Below are 19,871 nucleotides of genomic sequence, written 5' to 3'. Positions count from 1 at the left end.
CCCACATCCGGGACCCTCATGCCGCGGCGGGGTGAGGGGGCCCTCATTCTGGGCCCTGCACTCCGTCGCCGGAAGTGCTACCGAGAAGCGCCGGCCTCCGGGGTGTCTAGAGCGGCCCGGGAGAAGCTGTGGTGGCCCGGAGCGCGGGTGTGTAGGTGACAGGACAGCTGCCAGGCCCGCCCCTCCCCTCGGTGAGTACCCGGAAGCCGTTCTGGGGTCGCAGTGGGGTAGCCGCTTGTTTCGCCTTCACTGGCGTAGAAGGAGGCGGCGTCTGTCTGCGGCCGACAGTGGTTTGCTTCCCCGAGAGTGCGCGGAGGCCCGGGTGCGAGGAGGGCCTGTTTTTCTTCAGCCCTGGTTCCTTCACCTCGCGAACCTAGGGCCCCGCCGTCAGGAGCCGGCGACCGTGCCCTGGTGCGAGCTGGTCGGTATGGCCCCCCTGGTTCTTTTGGGACTTTGCCTTGGCCTAAAAGGGAAGTGGGAGGAGGGCAGCGCCGGGCAAGGCCTTCTGAGGACCGAGCTGGGAGCCCGGCGAGGGCCCAGGGCGAGGGTGGTGGGAGGGGGACGGCACCCTCATGCGTCCTTGGGCCTGAAGGACGCCGCTCAAACCTGTTCGAACCGCGGCTTTTCCCTGCGTTGCTCTCAGGATTGCGGGAAAAGGCCAGCCTAGCTGGTCTGGGTTAGCGAAGGGCCTGCCCCAGAAGTGGAGTTTTATTTGCTAAGCCCGTTTAGTAAATCAGAGTGGGCTGACGGTGTTACCAAGACATTCCTAAGGGGGCTGCTGTTTGTTTATTTATTTAAATGAGTTTATTTACGTAAACGCGGGCCTGTCACGGTGGTTCACGCCTGTAATCCCCGCAGTTTGGGAGGCCGAGGTGGGAGGATTGCTTGAGGCCAGGAGTTCAAGTCCAACCTGGGCAACATAGGGAAACTCCCATCTCTACTAAAACAAAATTAAAATGAGTAATCATAACCAGCGTTTTTCTCTGGGCACCAACTTGAGCCTCCAAAGAAAATTGTAAATTTTAAATATTTTATTTGAGACGGGCTGTCATACAGGCTGGAGTGTAGTGGCGCAGTCATAGCTCACTGCAGCCTCTACCTCCCAAGCTCAAGCGATTCTCCTTCCTTGGCCTTTGCAGTAGCTGGAACTACAGGCCTGGCCCACCACGCTTGGCTATTTATTTTTATTTTTTGTAGAGATGGGGTTTCACCGTGTTGTCCAGGACGGTCTGGAACTCCTGAGCTTAAGGGATCCACCCGTCTGGGCCTCCCAAAGTGTTGGGATTACAGGCTCGAGCCACCCCACGTGGCCAATTTTAAATATTTTAAACTTTCTACAGAAAGTTTTACACTATTGAATTGTACTGTGTTGATTTTTTTTAATGCTGCGAATTCCAAATTAGAGACTCCTCCGTACTTGGATCATATGATTTGGTTTTTAAGTATTTAAAGCTGAAGCATATCCATATTTCTTTTTCTTTCTTTCTCTTTTTTTTCTTTGAGACGGAGTCTCACTCTGTTACCCAGGTTGGAGTGCAGTGGTGAGATCTTGGCTCACTGCAACGTATGCCTTCTGGATTCAAGCAATTCTCCTGCCTCAGCCTCCCAAATAGCTGGGATTACAGACCAGTACCAGCATGCTGGCTCATTTTTGTGTTTTTAGTAGAGATGAAGTTGCACCATGTTGATCAGGCTGGTCTCAAACTCTTGACCTCAAGTGATTGTCCCGCCTCAGCCTCCCAAAGTGCTGGGATTACAGGCCACTGCACCTGGCCCCATTTTTCTGTAACTTTTTTTTTTTTTTTTTTTTTTTTTTTTTTTTGAGATGGAGTCTCGCTCTGTCACCCAGGCTGGAGTGCAGTGGCCGGATCTCAGCTCACTGCAAGCTCCGCCTCCCGGGTTTACGCCATACTCCTGCCTCAGCCTTCTGAGTAGCTGGGACTACAGGTGCCCGCCACCACACCCGGCTAGTTTTTTGTATTTTTCAGTAGAGACGGGGTTTCACTGTGTTAGCCAGGATGGTCTCGATCTCCTGACCTCGTGATCCGCCCGTCTCGGCCTCCCAAAGTGCTGGGATTACAGGCGTGAGCCACCGCACCAGGCCTCTGTAACTTATTTAGGGTGGTTAATCATTATCAACTAATTTTTATTGAATATCCTCAGTGTGTAAGATATTTTGCAAAGTCCTGATGATATAAAATGATGAAATGTTTTAACTTATTACAGTAATTTATCTTAATCTCACCTTGCAGTGATGGTCATTGTCCTCCAGAGCAGTGATGGAGGAAATACCAGCCCAGGAAGCAGCAGGGTCACCAAGGGTCCAGTTTCAGTCTTTGGAGACCCAGTCTGAGTGTCTGTCCCCAGAGCCTCAGTTTGTGCAGGACACCGACATGGAACAGGGACTCGCTGGGGGTAAGGCAGAGATAGCACTTCTATCCGGGAGAGTGGGAGTGTGGAGGGGCTCCCGAGGGGGCTCCTGGGACTGGTGTGAGAGAGGTCAAGAACTGGAATAAGAATGTGGTCCCTAGAGGGAGGAATGAAAGCAGGGGCAGGTGTGACTCAGTTCAGTCCTAGTCTGAGCCCTTTTATTAAGGACAGCTCATCTTTCTTAAATAAGCAGAGTGATGGCTACTTACTCGCTGTGGTTGTTTTTCCTTCAGGCAACCTTCACTTCATCCCAGTTCTCACATCGGAATAATTTCTAAAATATGCTGCTTTTGCCACATCTCACAGTCCTTTCCTGGCTCTCACTTCCTCTTAGATTCAGGACCTTTCCTTCCCTGGTTCCCTTCACTTAGTTTTGCTTTGCTTTGTCACCTGCCATCCATTCTGTTGTAACTGCAGTTTTTTGTGACTAGACTAAATTTGGTCGAGGAAGCAACCATTTAATTCCTTGGTTGGACACAATGCCTGTATGAATGTATATATACTGTATTTTGACTATGCAGTCACACTTTTCTGTATCGTATAGGTAGGTTGGTCTTTTTCTTCCTTTGTTTTGTAAGAGCTGTGTCTTAGATTGCCTGTGGTTAACCCTAGTGCCTGAAATAACTTGTGTGTCACCCACACAGATCAAGTGGCACAATGTGTAGAGTGCTGTGGGGGATTGTGGGACTGTAGAAAATATTTCGAGGAAACAGATGACCATTTCTTGTTCTTGGGGGCTTTACACACTGGTTGAGACAGTGCCCATTCACAAGAGAAAGGCTTATCAAGTGTCTAGAACAGTGCCTGGAAAGGGTCAGAAGTCTGCTAAATAACCCTAGCCCAGGACAAGTCCCCTCAAGTCTTTATGCTTTGCTTTGCCCATCTGCAAAACAAGTATAGTCTTACTCCTCTGTAAGAGGACTGTCATGTGATGAAAATAAAGTGAAATACAAGCTTTCATAAGAAAATCCTGTATCACAGGTCTAAACTTGCATAAGACATGCAAGTACTGAGACAAAGCAGAGTAGACACAACCCAATACCTAAAAAATGTTCATTGGTTTTACTAGAGTATTGAGGAGGGTCCTGCTGACACCCCTTGGGCTGGAGAGGCCTCCTCTGAAAGGGAGTCCTGGGTTAGGGCTGCTCTCACCCTTCACTCCTTTCTCCTCCCTCAGCTCCACCTGTTCCCCAGGTGCCTGCTCTTCCCTGTGAGGGAAGCCCAGGAGACCAGGCAGCTGCGCTCTTGACAGCCAGGTACCAGGTGAGCTGAGGAACCCTCTGCATTTCCTCAGGGACTATTGCTACTGATGGAGTGTGGCCTCTCACTCATCCCATCTGTAGACCTTGCCTGGAATTTTTTTCAATAGCAGAATCCAGTTTGGGAATTGATCCTCTTCAGAGACCTGGACTTCACATAAACCAACTTCCCATCTCCCCAGTACCATGAGCAAACTCTGTTTTTTCTTTGTTCATGGTTGTGTGACGGGTGCTTATTAGATGTTAAAGGGTTATGGGCTTTATTCCATAGGTTCTAATCTGTTCTCCCTCCTCCTCAACGTAAGTACATACCGGATACCCTCTCTGTGATCTTCATTCTCTGGCCATGATGCTACAGTGTTCTCATTCCCTCGCTATGATCTTCATTCTCTGGCCGTGGTACTACAGTGTTCTCATTCCTCAGAGCAGCCAGGATGTGTTATTTCAGGAGTTTGTGACATTCGAGGATGTGGCTGTGCACCTTACTCGAGAGGAATGGGGATACCTGGACCCTGTTCAGAGGGACCTCTACAGAGAAGTGATGTTAGAGAATTATGGGAACGTGGTCTCACTGGGTAAGGACTTCCTTATTATTTGGTTTATCTATTTGAATTTCTTTACTTTCTTGTTTCTTCATAAGTATAAGGTCTCTGAGAAGGTCTGTAGAGTGTGGCTTAGATTCCAGGTCTTAGAACCTCTGAATCCTTATCTTTCATGTCATCTTCTCTGGGAGGGATAATTAAGGTTTGTTTGGGGGTGCCAAGAGGAGATATTCTCCTCATCCCCAGTTCATATTTCTGGCCATTGTGGGGCATCTGTTCCCTTTTAGCAAAGGGAAACTTTCTTGTGCTTTGCTTGATTTCTCACTCTTTTCTCTTCCATTTTTGTAGGAGAGACCCCAGGGTGGCCTCCCAACCTCCAACCGGACACTTTCCTCTTTGGTATCTCAGTGTCCCTGTATTGGAGAATTGGAGAATTTCCCATTTTTCCAGGAAAAAGAAATGCCGTTTAAAAAGACAGGCTAAATTCCTTCTTGCTGAGTAGTCCCTCACCCCTTAAGATCCCCAGATGTATCTCCAAGCAGGCAGAACTTGAGATGTCATTTGAAGGCATGACTCACTGTGAGTACATTTCAGTGAGTCACCCAGAATGGTAATCCAACGTAACTGCACCCAGGGCAGCAGAAATCTCAGATGTTTACCCCACGCTGAGGTGGGGTCAATGCTTAACTCATATCTCTCCATTGTCATTTTGAAAGGTATAGTAGGAAGCTGGGACTAGGCAAGCTGTAGTGCTGCCGGGAAGCATCAGTAGGGTTTGTCGGCAGCTCCCTTGGTGTGAGCATTGTTCCTTTCTCTTTAGTTTATTTTTTATATTATATTTTTAATTTAATTTTATTTTTAGACAGAGTTTCACTCTTGTTGCCCAGGCTGGAGTGCAATGGTGCAATCTCAGCTCACTGCAACCTCTGCCTCCCGGGTTCAAGCAATTCTCCTGCCTCAGCCTCCCAAGTAGCTGGGATTACAGGCGTGGGCCACCACGCCCGGCTAATTTTGTATTTTTAGAGGAGACGGAGTTTCACTGTGCTGGTCAGGCTGATCTCGAACTCTTGACCTCAAGTGATCCACCCTCCTCAGCCTCCCAAAGTGCTGGAATTACAGGCATGAGCCACTGCAGCCGGCCTCCTTTTTCTTTAGTTTCTTGCTTGCTTCTGCACTCTTCTTTTTGTGTGTGTAAATACTGAATCACGCGTTTTATTTTCTTTTTTTTCCCGTTGGCTTTGTCTATGCTGCTGGTATCCAGGGCATTGCTTTGTCTCCCGCTGACTATGCTCAGAATTCAAGGTCTTCTTATCTGTGGGGAGGCAGCCTGCCCACTGGGACGGTTTTTAGTGTGTTTTCCATTCCCGGCTCTTTAATCTTTGTAGGCATACTTCTCCGCCTTCCCACCACCCGGATTCATAGTGTGAATTCCTGCCCGGCCCTGAGTCATACCCAGGCAAGTGCTTTCTCTGGAGAAACACTTGCCATCCTTACAGCAGGAATCTCCAAGAGATGGCCCAAGTATCGGCTTCCCATCGATATTGCTCGTCCCTGCTCGGAAACTCCTTTTCCACGATTGTGAGATATTAAACTTGACTGATGGAATAGAAGCTCCCCAGGATGCCACCACTGTGTAAAATCGCAGCTCCTCAAATTACCTCTGTTTAATTTCTAATGTTAGGGTCCAAGGAAGCCCTCTGTTGCAACCAGATGCATTTTGAACTCAGTTCATTCAGAAACCATGGTTTGTGGTCATCATCTACTTGTGTTGTGAGAAACCAGAAATTCCAACTTCAGCTCTTCAGTTACGGTCTTTTCGTATTATTTTAGAATGTGAAACTTACGCTGTGTGCCCCTCCTTTTATGTGGCAAACACAACCTGCCCCGTATGGTGCCTAACTCTCCTGTGAACCCTGGGCTTTCCTCATGTTTAACATTCTGGTTTCTTCCTTCCTTGAAGTCCCTGTGGCCCTCTTCAAGGTCCTACCTTCTTCCCCTTTATTCTTTGTGGTTCTGTACAGATTGATGTGTTTATATTGCCTTTCCTGATTAAGTGTTCCTTACTCTGTCCTTGATGGAGGGGAGAAGGGAGGGCAAAGAAGTTAAATTTATTTCAGCACATCAAAATGAATATCTACTTAATAACTTTGTAAACTGTAAAGTGACATACATATAATTGTAAAGTACTGTTAATTTTGTCTAATAATTACAGAGTTTCCAACAGTTAACCTGTCTACTTTTTGAAGTAAAGAAACTTTGTAGCAGTTTAATGCAGTCTAATAGCATAGTATGCTATAGATTGAACTTTATCCCATTTCCTCTCTTATCTCTGCATGCACACTCCACATGCATGCACACTTACACATACAAGAGACATACACATGATGTAAGAGACCCTTCTACTCATCTTGCTTTTGTGATCAAGTTAGCAGCATCTCCTTAGCAGTTATTTTTACAATCATTGGGAAGTCATTTTCATATTTGTGGATTCAGCAAACTTCATCTGAAATTTAACTCATTTATGCCTAGAGTTCCATTATTGGAACACTAAGCTTGCGGGAATGATTTATATCTTGCTGCTCAAGGTCATCGCCAAGGTCTGATGTTTAACAAAAAAAATGTGCAACCTCTGGCACAACTGGGTTAAGTTTATACATTTATTAATTTAACTTTTTGGGGTTGTAAGACTTTTTTTTTTTTTTTTTTGAGACGGAGTCTCGCTCTGTCGCCCATGCTGGAGTGCAGTGGCACCATCTCGGCTCACTGCAAGCTCTGCCTCCTGGGTTCATGCCATTCTCCTGCCTCAGCCTCCCAAGTAGCTGGGACTACAGGCACTCACCACCACGCCCGACTAATTTTTTTGTACTTTTAATAGAGACGGGGTTTCACCATGTTAGCCAGGATGGTCTCAATCTCCTGACCTCGTGATCTGCCCGTGTCAGCCTCCCACAGTGCTGGGATTACAGTCGTGAGCCACCACACCCAGCTAAGACTTTATGATTCAGTCCTGCTTTCCAGTTTACATCGTTTTCTCATGGCAGGAGCTCCAGATTGTATTTTGTTTTGTTTTGTTTTTGAGATGGAGTCTCACTGTGTCGCCCAGGCTGGAATGCAGTGGTGTGATCTCGGCTCACTGCAAGCTCCGCCTCCCGGGTTCACACCATTCTCCTGCCTCAGCCTCCCGAGTGGCTGGGACTACAGGCGCCCACCACCATGCCCAGCTAATTTTTTGTTGTATTTTTAGTAAAGACGGAGTTCATCATCTTAGCCAGGATGGTCTCGATCTCCTGACCTGGTGATCTGCCTGCCTCGGCCTCCCAAAGTGCTGGAATTACAGGTGTTAGGCACTGCGCCCGGCCTCCAGATTGTATTTGTCACAGACATCAGGACGTTGGTCCTTTGCTTAAGTGCTTCCACTATGTAGCAGTAAATATACAGAGTACAAATAGCTGAGTAAAGAAGTCGGTAATAAGTAGTTTTCATTACCACATAATTTAAAAAGGAACATACTCCATTGATGATGAATGAACAATTTGCTTGTGGGTCACTATCCATAGGGAAGTTACCTGTTACTTAGTGTGGGAGATTAAGACTGGGAAAGGGGACCGGGTTGCTTTTCACATGGTCAGTGTGGCAGGTGCCCTATTAGATGCTGGCCTCAGAAACATGCTTGTTAAAATTCTAGTTGATACTAACTGGGTCAATAGATTGGGAATGTTTGGCACATACTCTCTGCTTTTTTAACTTGATGTCATGAAGGATTACAGTGATTTTGCACAGAATGTTTTCCATTGTCACAGCTATTTAATATTTATTGAACAGCCAGTATGTTATTGGGTGCTATAGATATGTGTGTGTGTATACACACACACACACACACACACAGACATAGGACATTTATATGTGTGTGTGTATATATATGTAAATGGGATATATATATATATATATAAATGAGATATATATATCTCATTTAATCCTTACTATAACCCTGTGAGCAGATGATACTGCTCCATTTTATATCTGAGGAAACTGAGGCTCAGAGAAGTTAAGTGATCTTTGCAGGATCAGTGAGAGGATTGGGACCAGATCTGCCTCTGAAGCCCCTGCACTTTCTCACTACTTTGTGCCTTTAGGACTATAAGTTCAACTACACGTGAAGTTTTTAATATTTTTGGTGAGTTGTGTGTACTCTGATGACAAGAAAAATTCAAAATGCCATAACAAATTGGACAGACAGGCCAGTTTATAGTTTGGGACCAGAAAGACATGCACTCAAAAAGTAAAACTCTCTAGGGACACATTCCAGTCCAGCAGGTATCTACAAAAGAATGATATTGCTATGGAGAGAGATTATTTGTGTATTAAGGACCAGGAAGAAAAGCGTGAAACTTTCAGATGGCTAAAAGCATAGCTGTAGTAAAAGCAGCAAACCATATAATATGGTAGATTTTAAATATTATTATTACTATTTTTGAGACAGGGTCTCCTCTTGTCTCCCAGGCTGGAATACAGTGGCAAAATAACAGCTCACTGCAGCCTGGACTTCCCCCCAGGCTCAGGTGATCCTCCTACCTCAGCCTTCTATGTAGTGGGGCATATAGGCCTGTACCACAGTGTAATTTTTTTCTGTTTTTAGTAAAGAAGGTATTTAGCTGTTACCCAGGCTGTTGAACTTCTGGACTCAAGTGATCTGCCTGCCTCAGCTCCCCAAAGTCCTGGGATTACACATGTGAGCCAACACCACGCTCGGCTTTAACTGTTATTTTTGAAGACCAGATTAAAATAAATTTTATTCGAGACCATCCTGGCTAACACGTGTGAAACCCCGTCTCTACTAAAAAAATACAAAAAACTAAAAGGCTGAGGCAGGAGAATGGCGTGTACCCGGGAGGCGGAGCTTGCAGTGAGCTGAGATCCGGCCATCTGCTCAGAGCATGACTCGTCTCAAGATTTAAATAAAATGGCGTGTAAGGCGGAGCTTGCAGTGAGCTGAGATCCGGCCACTGCACTCCAGCCTGGGTGACAGAGCATGACTCCGTCTCAAAAAAAAAAAAAAAAAAAAATAAATAAATAAATAAATAAAATTTTATTCAAAAACTCTCAAGATTTAAATAAAATCTTTTTTTTTTTTTTTTTTTTTTTTTTTTTTTAGACAAGAGGCTTGCTCTGTCACTCAGGCTGGAGTGTGGTGGCACAATGTCAGCTCACTGCAACCTCCACCTCCCAGGCCCAAAGCTATTCTTGTACCTCAGCCTCCACAGTAGCTGGGACTACAGGCATGCACCACCATACCCAGCTAATTTTTGTATTTTTAGTAGAGATGGGATTTTGCCATGTTGGTCAGGCTGGTCTTGAACTCTTGGCCTCATGTGATCCACATCCAGCCTTAAAATCAAAAGGTTTTAATACGTTAATTTTAAATGGGAAAAATGTAAAACAAGTGCATATTTTGAAAGCATAGAGTCGGCCGGGCGTGGTGGCATGAGCCACCTGTAATCCCAGCACTTTGGGAGGCCTAGGCGGGCAGATCATCTGAGGTTGAGAGTTCGAGATCAGCCTGACCAACATGGAGAAACCCCGTCTCTACTAAAAATAAAATTAGCTGGGCATAGTGGCACATGCCAGTAATCTCAGCTACTCTGGAGGCTGAGGCAGAAGAATCACTTGAACCCAAGAGGTGGAGGTTGCAGTGAGCTGAGATCGTGCCTCCAGAGTACTCTACCCTGGGCGACAGAGTGAGACTCTGTCTCAAAAAAAAAAAAAAAAAAAAGGCATTCACATCAGTGTCAAGAGAACCTGCTACTAATGCTTTCTTTGATAGGCAGTATGGTAGGTTGGAAAGAATATAAACTGTGGGATCAAACTTGGGTTCCAGTATGTTGAGCAAATTATTTAATCTGACACTCATTTTCTTCATTTATAAAACATGAAAAACAACATCTACCTTCTGGGTTGTACAGCATTGAATTTGATTATGCATATAAGTACCTGGCTTGTACTGGGTGTGGTGGCTCACGCTTGTAATCCCAGCACTTTGGGAGGGTGAGATGGGCGGATCACAAGGTCAGGAGTTCGAGACCAGCCTGACCAACATGGTGAAACCCTGTCTCTACTAAAAATACAAAAATTAGCCAGGCGTGGTGGTATGTGCCTGTGATTCCAGCTACCCAGGAGGCTGAGGCTGGAGAATCACTTGAACCCGGGAGGTGGAGGTTGCAGCAAGCCAAGATTGTGTCATTGTACTCCAGCCTGGGTAACTCCATACACCCCCACCAAAAAAAAAAAAAAAAATTAAGTACCTGGCTTGTGCTAGTAACTTTAATATTTTGGAAAGAACAGCAAGTGATACGAGCTATAGACCAGATTTTTAAATACAAATAAAAATTTTAGGAATGTGTTCCAATTATTTATTTATAGTGGAGTTTCCTCAAATTGATTTTTGTTTGGATTATTGCTTAGGGGTTTGCATTTTTTTTTTTTGTTTTGTTTTTTTGAAATGGAGTCTCACTCTGTCGCCCAGGCTAGAGTGCAGTGGCGCGATCTCAGCTCACTGCAACCTCTGCCTCCTGGGTTCAAGCGATTCTCCTGCCTCAGCTTCCCGAGTAGCTGGGACTACAGGCACCCGCCAGCATGCCTGGCTAACTTTTGGTATTTTTAGTAGAGACGGGGTTTCACTGTGTTAGCCAGTATGGTCTCGATCTCCTGACCTTGTGATCTGCCCGCCTTGGCCTCCCAAAGTGCTAGGATTACAGGCGTGAGTCACTGCGCCTGGCCGGGGTTTGCATTTTTATTGTAAAGGGATTTGCATTTCCTTGAAAATAAATCATCTTTTAGATCACTTTTAATTTTTAATTTTAATTTTTTGTAGCAACAGAGTCTATGTTCCCCAGTCAGGTCTCAAATTTCTGAGCTCATGAGATCCTCCTGCCTTGGCTTGTCAAAGTGCTGGGATTATATGTGTGAGCCACCATGCCTGGTACATAGATCCCATTGATTGGTTTATTGGTTGATTGACTGACTGACTGACAGGATCTCACTCTCACCCAGGCTGGAGTACAATGGTGTGATCTCAGCTCACTGCAGCCTGGACCTTCTGAGCTCAAGGGATCATTATGCCTCTGCCTCCCAAGTAGCTGGGACTACAGGCATGTGCCACCATGCCTGGCTAATTTTTGTATTTTTTGTAGAGATGGGATCTCACTATGTTGCCCAGGCTGGTCTCTGACTCTTGGGCTGAAGCGATCTGTCCGTCTTGGCCTCCCAAAGTGCTGGAATTACAGATGTGAGCTTCTGTGCCCAGCCATAGATCCCTTTTAAGTAACACTTCTACAACTCCCAATTATTTAGGCTCCTGGCTCACCGTGTATTATTCTAATCACTTTTTCTCTGTTGTTTGTATTATTACCTTTTACTTCACTGTCAATATTTTATAAATCATATTAGAAAACTCAAGATTTAAATAAAATCAAAAGGTTTTAATACATTAATTTTAAACAGGAAAAATGTAAAGCAAGTACCTATTTTTGAAAGCAAAGTTTTGAGTTAAATTTAGGAAACAGGCATTTAGGCTAGTGGCAAGAAAACTTACATGTTCTTTCTGTGTGTAATTTGGAGGAAGGGATGAATTTTGTCCACAATCATTATTTATTTTTTTTCAGGGCTTGTTAGGAGGCAAAATCATATATATATATATATATATATATATATATATTTTTTTTTTTTTTTTTTTTAACTAGCAGATTGTTTAAAGGCTAGGTTTTGAAATAAGACTCTACAGGTTTGAAAACTAAGCATTACCAGTTATTGTAACCTTGGGCAAGCTACTTAACCTCTGTGAATCTTAGTATTCCCATCTGTAAAATGGCTATAATAATAGTTTCTACCTTTTAAATTTATGGTATTAAATGAGTGAAAACCTAAGAGAGCTCTTAGGTACTTCGCACCTACCAAATACTTGGTAAAACTTAATAATATTTTGATGATACTGATGATACCCTGTTCCCTCTTCTAAACTGTGATATTGTATCTGTGCCTGCTCAGCGTTTTCTCTCTCTTTTTTTTTTTTTTTTAAAGTTATTTCAGTAGTGTTGGGGGTACAAGTGGTTTTTTGTTACATGGATGAATTATATCACATAGTGGTGAATTTTGAGATTTTAGTGCACCTGTCACTGGAATAGTGTACATTGTGCCTAATATGTAGTTTTTTATCCCTTATCCCTTCTCCCACCCTTTCCCTTCTTACTCTCTGAAGTCCATTTTATCACTCTGTATGCGTTTGCATACTCATCTGCTGGGCATTTTCTCTTACACCTTCCTACATTACATTAAACAGATGTCTAAAATCAAACCCCTCATCCTATATCAAGACCACCTTTTTGGTTGTGCGTATGTGTTTTAAGTGTAGATATGGAATAAACAGCCAGAATTTCTTTCAGTTACTAAATATCGACAGACACCTTAAATATCTCAGTTAAAAGTTGCAAATTATGTTATTGGAATTCTGAGAATAATATTGATTGCTGCTTCATGTTAACACTAACTTTACTTTTTAAACTTCCGAAACGATTTCATTTGACATAGCAGACCTTAATTAAATAAATATCCACAAGGAGAACTGACTCTAAATGTCCAGCAGGATTTCAGAAACACAGTAAATACTTTTCTTCTATCTATTCTGATCTCCTTGCTCATAGGCTCTCACGTGGAATTTTCGGGGCAGCTGTCAGCTCTTCATATTTTCCAGCCCCAGTGCCCTTTTTATAAAATTGGGTGGCTTTTAATACACTGATGCTTGGGCGCACAGAGTTGGCACTCAATAAGTAGCTGTTAAGTAAATTAATGAAAGGAAGTACAAGATACAAGATACCTGGTCCCTTCTATCAAAGAGTTTATAAATCAAGTATGAGTGATAATGCCTGAAACCACTTAAAAAAATCTATGTAAACACCATTATATGTGACATGTCAGGATAAGAGGAACAACTAACAAATTTGGTACACATTCAGTAAATGAAGAGAAAGGTTTTTGGAGATGAGGGGCTTGAGCCAGACCTTGTATGTGTGCTATTAGAAGCTTTCTGGGATGGACAAATATAAAAACTGCCCTTTGATACTAATAGTATTAAAATTCTGTCTCTTTGGAAGCTGACTGTGTGTTGCTTTAGCCTTAAAAGAGATTTATATCCAATCATTGCATTATGCAAGCCATAGAAGGACTGTTTTATGTGAAGATGCACTGATTGCACTTTACTCTCTATATTTTATTGTAGTTAGTTGTTTAGAGCTGTTTCTGTGTAGAGTGTGAGGTCCTCAAGGGAAGGGACCTTCTTGGCCTCTTTCTCCCCTGCATGCTTTGCATAGAGGAGGCACTTCATAAATGTTTATCGAATAAATACTACACTCCTAATGGGTAAGAATGTGTCATATTACTCTTTTTTTTCTTATGTGCACTGAAACAAATTGTTTCTTGAGATTGGTCCTTAGAATATTTATTTCGTTTTCACTGATTCTGTTGCTACAGGTTAGCTAACCGTGCAGCAGGTGCTTGAGTTTCACCTTTCTCCAGTCCAGCAGAATTATATTTTGATGACCTCCGTTTTGATACTTGTAGACCAGATCTAATCTGAAGATTAATCTTTAGGTAACAGATGGAGAGTGATAATGATAACTTCTGTGAAGACAAACCCATGCACACATTCTGTTGTCTGAATAATATTTAAATGAATCCTTCTGCTCCCAAGTCATCACCTTGCCCCTTAACACACATCTCTCTAGAGCACAAATCTGAGCTCCTTGTAGAAGATCTTTGCCCTCTTCACTCTCCAGGCCTTCCTAATTAATGCCTTCTCAGAATTGACCTCTCTCTCTTAATCATTAGTTAAAAGAAAAAGTGACTGGTGTAGGACCTGGGGATACATTGCCACATTCCATTTCCTTCTCTATGAGCAGGATTTCCAATTTCCAAGCCTGATGGGATCTCCCAGCTGGAACAGGATCTACAGGTCTTTGATCTGGAAACTAAGACTAGAGAAGTCTTAAGAGGTGACTGCTCAGGTGAGTAAGGCAGAATCAATCAATTAGTAGGGAAGTAAAAGTTGTTCAGCCAAGTTGTAGCTGCTTTGGCACTCAGAATGAAGAGCTCTGTGTGTGTGCTAGCATGGAGAGTTCCTTCCTTTTCCCTTCAGTTAGGCTGACCTTTCCCATTTGTTTAGTACCTGTGCATATGTCGTACTAGACCCCTAATGAAGTTGCTTATCTAAAATTCTTTCAACTGTTTCCCTGTTATCTCCTTACTCTGCTGAACATGTCCGCTGTTTTACCTCACTGCTCCTGTTTATGCCCTTACTTCTGCTGTTGAGATTTTGTGCCTGTTTTTCAGAGGAAATAAACTTTTCTTGTCCTTGTAGATACTACATTGTTTAGTTTTCTCATCTGAGTTTTCTTTTCCTAAGCACAGGGTACAGATTACGTTTGCATTTTCTATTTATATATTGTATCAGATGGAGAGACCAGAGAAGAAAACAAGCTGTCGATTCCTAAGCAGAAAATTTCGGAAGAAGTACATTCGTACAAAGTGAGAGTAGGAAGACTCAAACACGGTATTACCCAAGTTCCTGAGACTAGAGAAGTGTATAAGTCTGAGGACAGATTAGAAAGGCTTCAGGAAATTCTAAGGAAATTTCTGTACCTGGAGAGAGAGTTTAGGCAAATAACAATCAGCAAGGAAACCTTCACCAGTGAGAAGAACAATGAATGTAATGAACCCGAGAAAAGCTTCAGTCTGGACTCTACTATTGATGCGGATCAGAGAGTTCTTAGAATACAGAAGACCGATGACAGTGATAAGTACGACATGAGCTTCAGCCAGAATTCAGCCTCTGGTAAACATGAACACATAAATCTAACACAGGATTTTCAGAGTAGTGAATGTAAGGAAAGCTTAATGGATCTCTCCCACCTTAATAAATGGGAGAGCATCCCTAACACTGAGAAATCCTATAAATGTGATGTATGTGGGAAAATTTTCCATCAGAGTTCAGCCCTTACTAGACATCAGAGAATCCATACTAGAGAGAAGCCCTACAAATGTAAAGAATGTGAGAAGTCTTTCAGTCAGAGCTCAAGTCTTAGTCGACATAAAAGAATACACACTAGAGAAAAACCTTACAAATGTGAAGCATCTGATAAATCCTGTGAAGCGTCTGATAAATCCTGTAGTCCAAGCTCAGGCATTATTCAGCACAAGAAAATTCACACCAGAGCCAAATCTTACAAATGTAGCAGTTGTGAAAGAGTCTTCAGTCGTAGTGTCCACCTTACTCAACATCAGAAAATTCACAAAGAGATGCCCTGTAAGTGTACTATATGTGGCAGTGACTTCTGCCATACTTCATACCTACTTGAACATCAGAGGGTCCATCATGAAGAGAAAGCCTATGAGTATGATGAATATGGGTTGACCTATATTAAACAACAAGGAATTCATTTCAGAGAAAAGCCCTATACGTGTAATGAATGTGGAAAAGACTTCAGATTGAATTCACATCTTCTTATTCAGCATCAAAGAATTCACACAGGAGAGAAAGCGCATGAATGTAATGAATGTGGAAAAGCTTTCAGTCAAACCTCATGCCTTATTCAGCATCACAAAATGCATAGGAAAGAGAAATCATATGAATGTAATGAGTATGAGGGCAGTTACAGTCATAGCTCAGATCTTATCCTGCAACAAGAAGTCCTCACCAGACAGAAAGCCTTTGATTGTGATGTATGGGAAAAGAACTCCAGTCAGAGAGCACACCTGGTTCAACATCAGAGCATTCATACCAAAGAGAACTCATGAATGTAATGAAGATGGGAAGACATTTAGTCAAATTCAGGCTTCATTCAGCATCTGAGCGTTCACACCAGGGAGAAATCATGTATGTACTGCATGTGGTAAAACCTTCAGTCATAGCTCAACCATTGCTCAGCATCAGATAATTCACACCAGAGGGAAACCCTCTGAATGTGACGAATGAAGAAAAGGTATTAGTGTTAAACTTCTAATTGACTCTGGAAATCGATACCAGTGAGAAATCTTATAAATGTATTGAATGTGGTAAATTTTTCATGCTGTTAATATTTTCATATCTTAGTCACATTCAGATAATTCACACGGGAATAAAATTCCATTGCTGCAGTGAATGTGAAAAAGCCATCAGTCAAAGAAACTACCTTGTTTAGTATCAAATTCATGCCATGCAAAAAGATTATAAATGTAATAAACATGTATGTGTGTGAGGAGATTCAGTCATAACCCAACACTCATTCAACATCAAAGAATTTATACCTAAGATAACTTATTTGAGTGTAGTAAATGGCAAATCTTTCAATAGGAGTTTAGTCTTTGTCATATCAGAATATCCGTAGTAGACAAGAATTTGATGTAATGCAAATGGAAAAACTTGACACCACATTTCAGGCTTTACCCAACATCAAAATAATGGAGAGAAAATTGTTGATTATTTGTTTATGAAATTGTTAATATGTAGTCCCAATCTTTTTCATTACACAAAAATCTAGGGTTGACTTGGTAAATGCAGTGCCATTTTCTCATGGAGTTCCTTTATTTAATATGTATTCTAAGTAGGTACATTTATTTTTACTTTTTTATTATAATTTTGATATTAAAAAGAACAGAGATGGGGTCTTGCTTTGTTGCCCAGGCTGGTCTCGAATTCCTGGCCTCGAGCAATCCTCCCACCTGTCCTCCCAAAGTGCTGGGGTTACAGGCGTGAGTCACTGTGCCGGGCCTATTTTATTCATAGAACTCATTTAAGCTGTTTTTATTTTAATATGCCCTATAAACATTTTTATTTTTTTTTTGAAATTGGTTCTTAGTGTTCACAACTTCCGTAAGGCTGCTAATGCACCAATGTTAAAACACATCGACATAAGTAGCTCATTTAGCTTTTTCTGCTGTTCTTGGCCTAAGTTCTTCCAAAACCAACTCTTAGGCCTGCTCTTTACTAGGGATCCTATGTCATATTGCTTTACAGCCACAACACTTGGATTCCTGTTGATTAACTTCTCCATTCTCTTAAGCACCTTTAGAAGATTTAGAAGTTTCCTAATTTTAAGCGTTTCACCAGCAAGTATTCCATACCTACTTGATGTTGCTGGTCTGGTGTCTTATTTCCTAAAGCGAAGCATCTTTTTTAGAAAAATAATTGGATTGAAAATACATCCAGTCCAATGTAAGTATGAAGGATTCTCTCTCCTGAGATTGTAGCAGGCAGCCAGACATTTTCAAATGATGCCCAAGGTTTTAGCTGTCTTATGTGCATCCACAGTCTGCGAAGAAGAGAGATGATAAGGACATCAGGGAGCCACAAAGACTCCTGGTAGCCTCACTACATTCATCCAGTGCCTATTCTGCATGCCTAAGCTTAGAGTTCTTTTATATACCTCTCAGGCCAGCAAAATGCTCAGGTCTGCTTTTGGTAGGGTAAACATAAAGAAGATACACAGGCTGGGCGCGGTGGCTCACACCTGTAATCCCAGCACTTTGGGAGGCTGAGGCAGGTGGATCACGAGGTCAGGCGATCCAGACCATCCTGGCCAACTTGGTGAAACCCCGTCTGTACTAAAAATACAAAAATTAGCCGGGCGTGGTGGCGTGCACCTGTAATCCCAGCTACTCAGGAGGCTGAGGCAGGAGAACCGCCTGAACCTGGGAGGTGGAGGTTACAGTGAGCTGAGGTCGCGCCACTGCACTCCAGCCTGGGCGACAGAGCGGGACTCTGTCTCAAATAAATAAATAAAATAAATAAAATAAAAACACACACAAATCAGCATCATATGGGAATGTAGCCTTCCAACAGAGATGATGCTGTTCTTATGTTAATCTCAGAGACAGTATTTCAAGAGAGTGGCAGGTCTGTTCCTGGTAAAATTTTAACCATTAGGATTGCAGATAAATATTGAATTCTGCTTCCCCCCTCATCAATCCAGGACAGTATTTGAAGTGTGAGGGCTTTGTGTATAGTTGTTTATCCATTGCCACATTTTTGTATTTTAATAGTCTACAGGCTATATAAAAGAACATGGCTTTTTGATTGATAAAAGTGATTACAGATGTTGGCTCAAGTTCAGGGCCACCATCATACACCGAACAAGAGTTCATGATTCTTTAGGTAATGTCAAAACATTTCGTATTTTTCTGTCTTAAGCTTTATAACATTTTGTGAGTGAGACAGATGTTTAAAATTCTTGTTGTCAGTCCAGCAATTGAGGCTTTCATAGTTCAGTGTTAATAATATTCAGTAGGGACCCTCAACAAATATATAAAAATATATTGCTCACTCTGTAATCTTCCTATGGCTAACCTCTAGGATAGTTCTGCCACTATATTTTACTTCTTTGCCATCAGCAAGAATAGGATCTCATCAAGGCAAGGTAGGAATCTAAATGAAATTGATATATAAATGAATTGATCTAAATGTAAAAGCAAATGAAAAATGCATGTGTTTTTTCCTATCAAACATGTATACCCTTATGTATAGAGACCAGTAGTCACCTGTGGTGACTGAAACAGGATTATGTAATCCCTAAAAAGCAGAATATGTAAAAATCACATGTATGCATTTGGTTTAGGAATGTGCTTTTGTACTTCCACTTGAATAAAGGTGTGTTTGGTATTCTGAGAATTTGTTTCAAACAAAATCTGAAGGTCTCAGCCAGAAGCATTTGGGAATGTTGGAATCACCTCTGGCTGCAACTCCTTTCCTTCCTGAAACTTGCTTCACAGCAAGAGTGGATCATTTTCCTTTGCATTGATGCAAAGCTTGCTTTTCCACAGACCTCTGGAACAAAAGCTGAATGTTTGGAACTTAAAGCAGATTTGATTGGGAAGTTGTTGGTATATAAAATAAGACTAAATAGTTTGAGGTTTCAGTAGAACTAGGAATTTTTTTTTTTTTTTTTTTTTTTTTTTTTTTTGAGACAGAGTCTCATTCTGTTGCCCAGGCTGGAGTGCAGTGGCCCAATCTTGGCTCACTGCAACCTCCGCCTCGGGTTAAAGTGATTGTCTTGTGTCAGCCTCCCAAGTATCTGGGATTACAGGCACCTGCCACCTTGCCTGGCTGATTTTTGTATTTTTAGTAGAGACAGGGTTTCACTATGTTGGCCAGCCTGGTCTCAAACTCCTGACCTCAGGTGATCTGCCTGCTTCGGTCCCCCAAAGTGCTGGGATTACAGGTGTGAGCCGCCGTGCCCAGCCATATTTTTTAAATAAGTAAAACTTTCCTGGGCGTGGTGGCTCATGCTTGTAATCCCAGCACTTTGGGAGGCCAAGGTGGGCGGATCTCCTGAGGTCGGGAGTTTGAGACCAGCCTGACCAACATGAAGAAACCCCGTCTCTACTAAAAATACAAAAAATTAGCCAGGCGTGGTGGCACATGCCTGTAATCCCAGCTACTCGGGAGGCTGAGGCGGGAGAATCCCTTGAACCTGGGAGGTGGAGGTTGGGATGAGCCAAGACCACGCCATTGCACTCCAGCCTAGGCAACGAGCAAAACTCTGTCTCTAAAATAAAATAAAATAAAACTTTAAAAAATGCGGAATCAAAATAGTCCTTCAGGGCAATCCTTTAAGCAGCT

The 19,871-nt window shown here is 42.6% G+C and overlaps 2 protein-coding genes across 17 annotated transcripts in view; one reads left to right on the top strand and one right to left on the bottom strand.

The window, feature by feature from the left end:
- ATP5MF (ATP synthase membrane subunit f) overlaps positions 1-19,871 on the bottom strand; it is a 140,104-nt gene that overhangs the window by 103,153 nt on the left and 17,080 nt on the right. The gene's annotated exons all lie outside the window — the stretch shown is intronic.
- ZNF655 (zinc finger protein 655) lies at positions 46-18,920 on the top strand. Of its 15 annotated transcripts, none has more exons than XM_050783991.1 (6): positions 93-191; positions 2,253-2,415; positions 3,608-3,693; positions 4,138-4,264; positions 14,179-14,283; positions 14,730-18,920. In XM_050783991.1, the coding sequence occupies exons 2-6, from the start codon at positions 2,280-2,282 to the stop codon at positions 16,070-16,072; spliced, it is 1,797 nt and encodes a 598-aa protein (XP_050639948.1). In that variant the 5' UTR covers positions 93-191; positions 2,253-2,279; the 3' UTR covers positions 16,073-18,920. The 15 variants fall into 15 exon arrangements, with proteins under 15 accessions (XP_050639958.1, XP_050639951.1, XP_050639955.1 ...); XM_050783992.1 differs by lacking the exon at positions 93-191 and adding an exon at positions 200-421; XM_050783993.1 differs by lacking the exon at positions 93-191 and adding an exon at positions 200-425.

This window comes from Macaca thibetana, chromosome 3 (assembly GCF_024542745.1).
Source record: "Macaca thibetana thibetana isolate TM-01 chromosome 3, ASM2454274v1, whole genome shotgun sequence".
Taxonomy (NCBI): Eukaryota; Metazoa; Chordata; class Mammalia; order Primates; family Cercopithecidae; genus Macaca; species Macaca thibetana.
The sequence above is the reverse complement of the archived record's forward strand: the minus strand, read 5'-3'. Positions and strand labels throughout refer to the sequence as shown.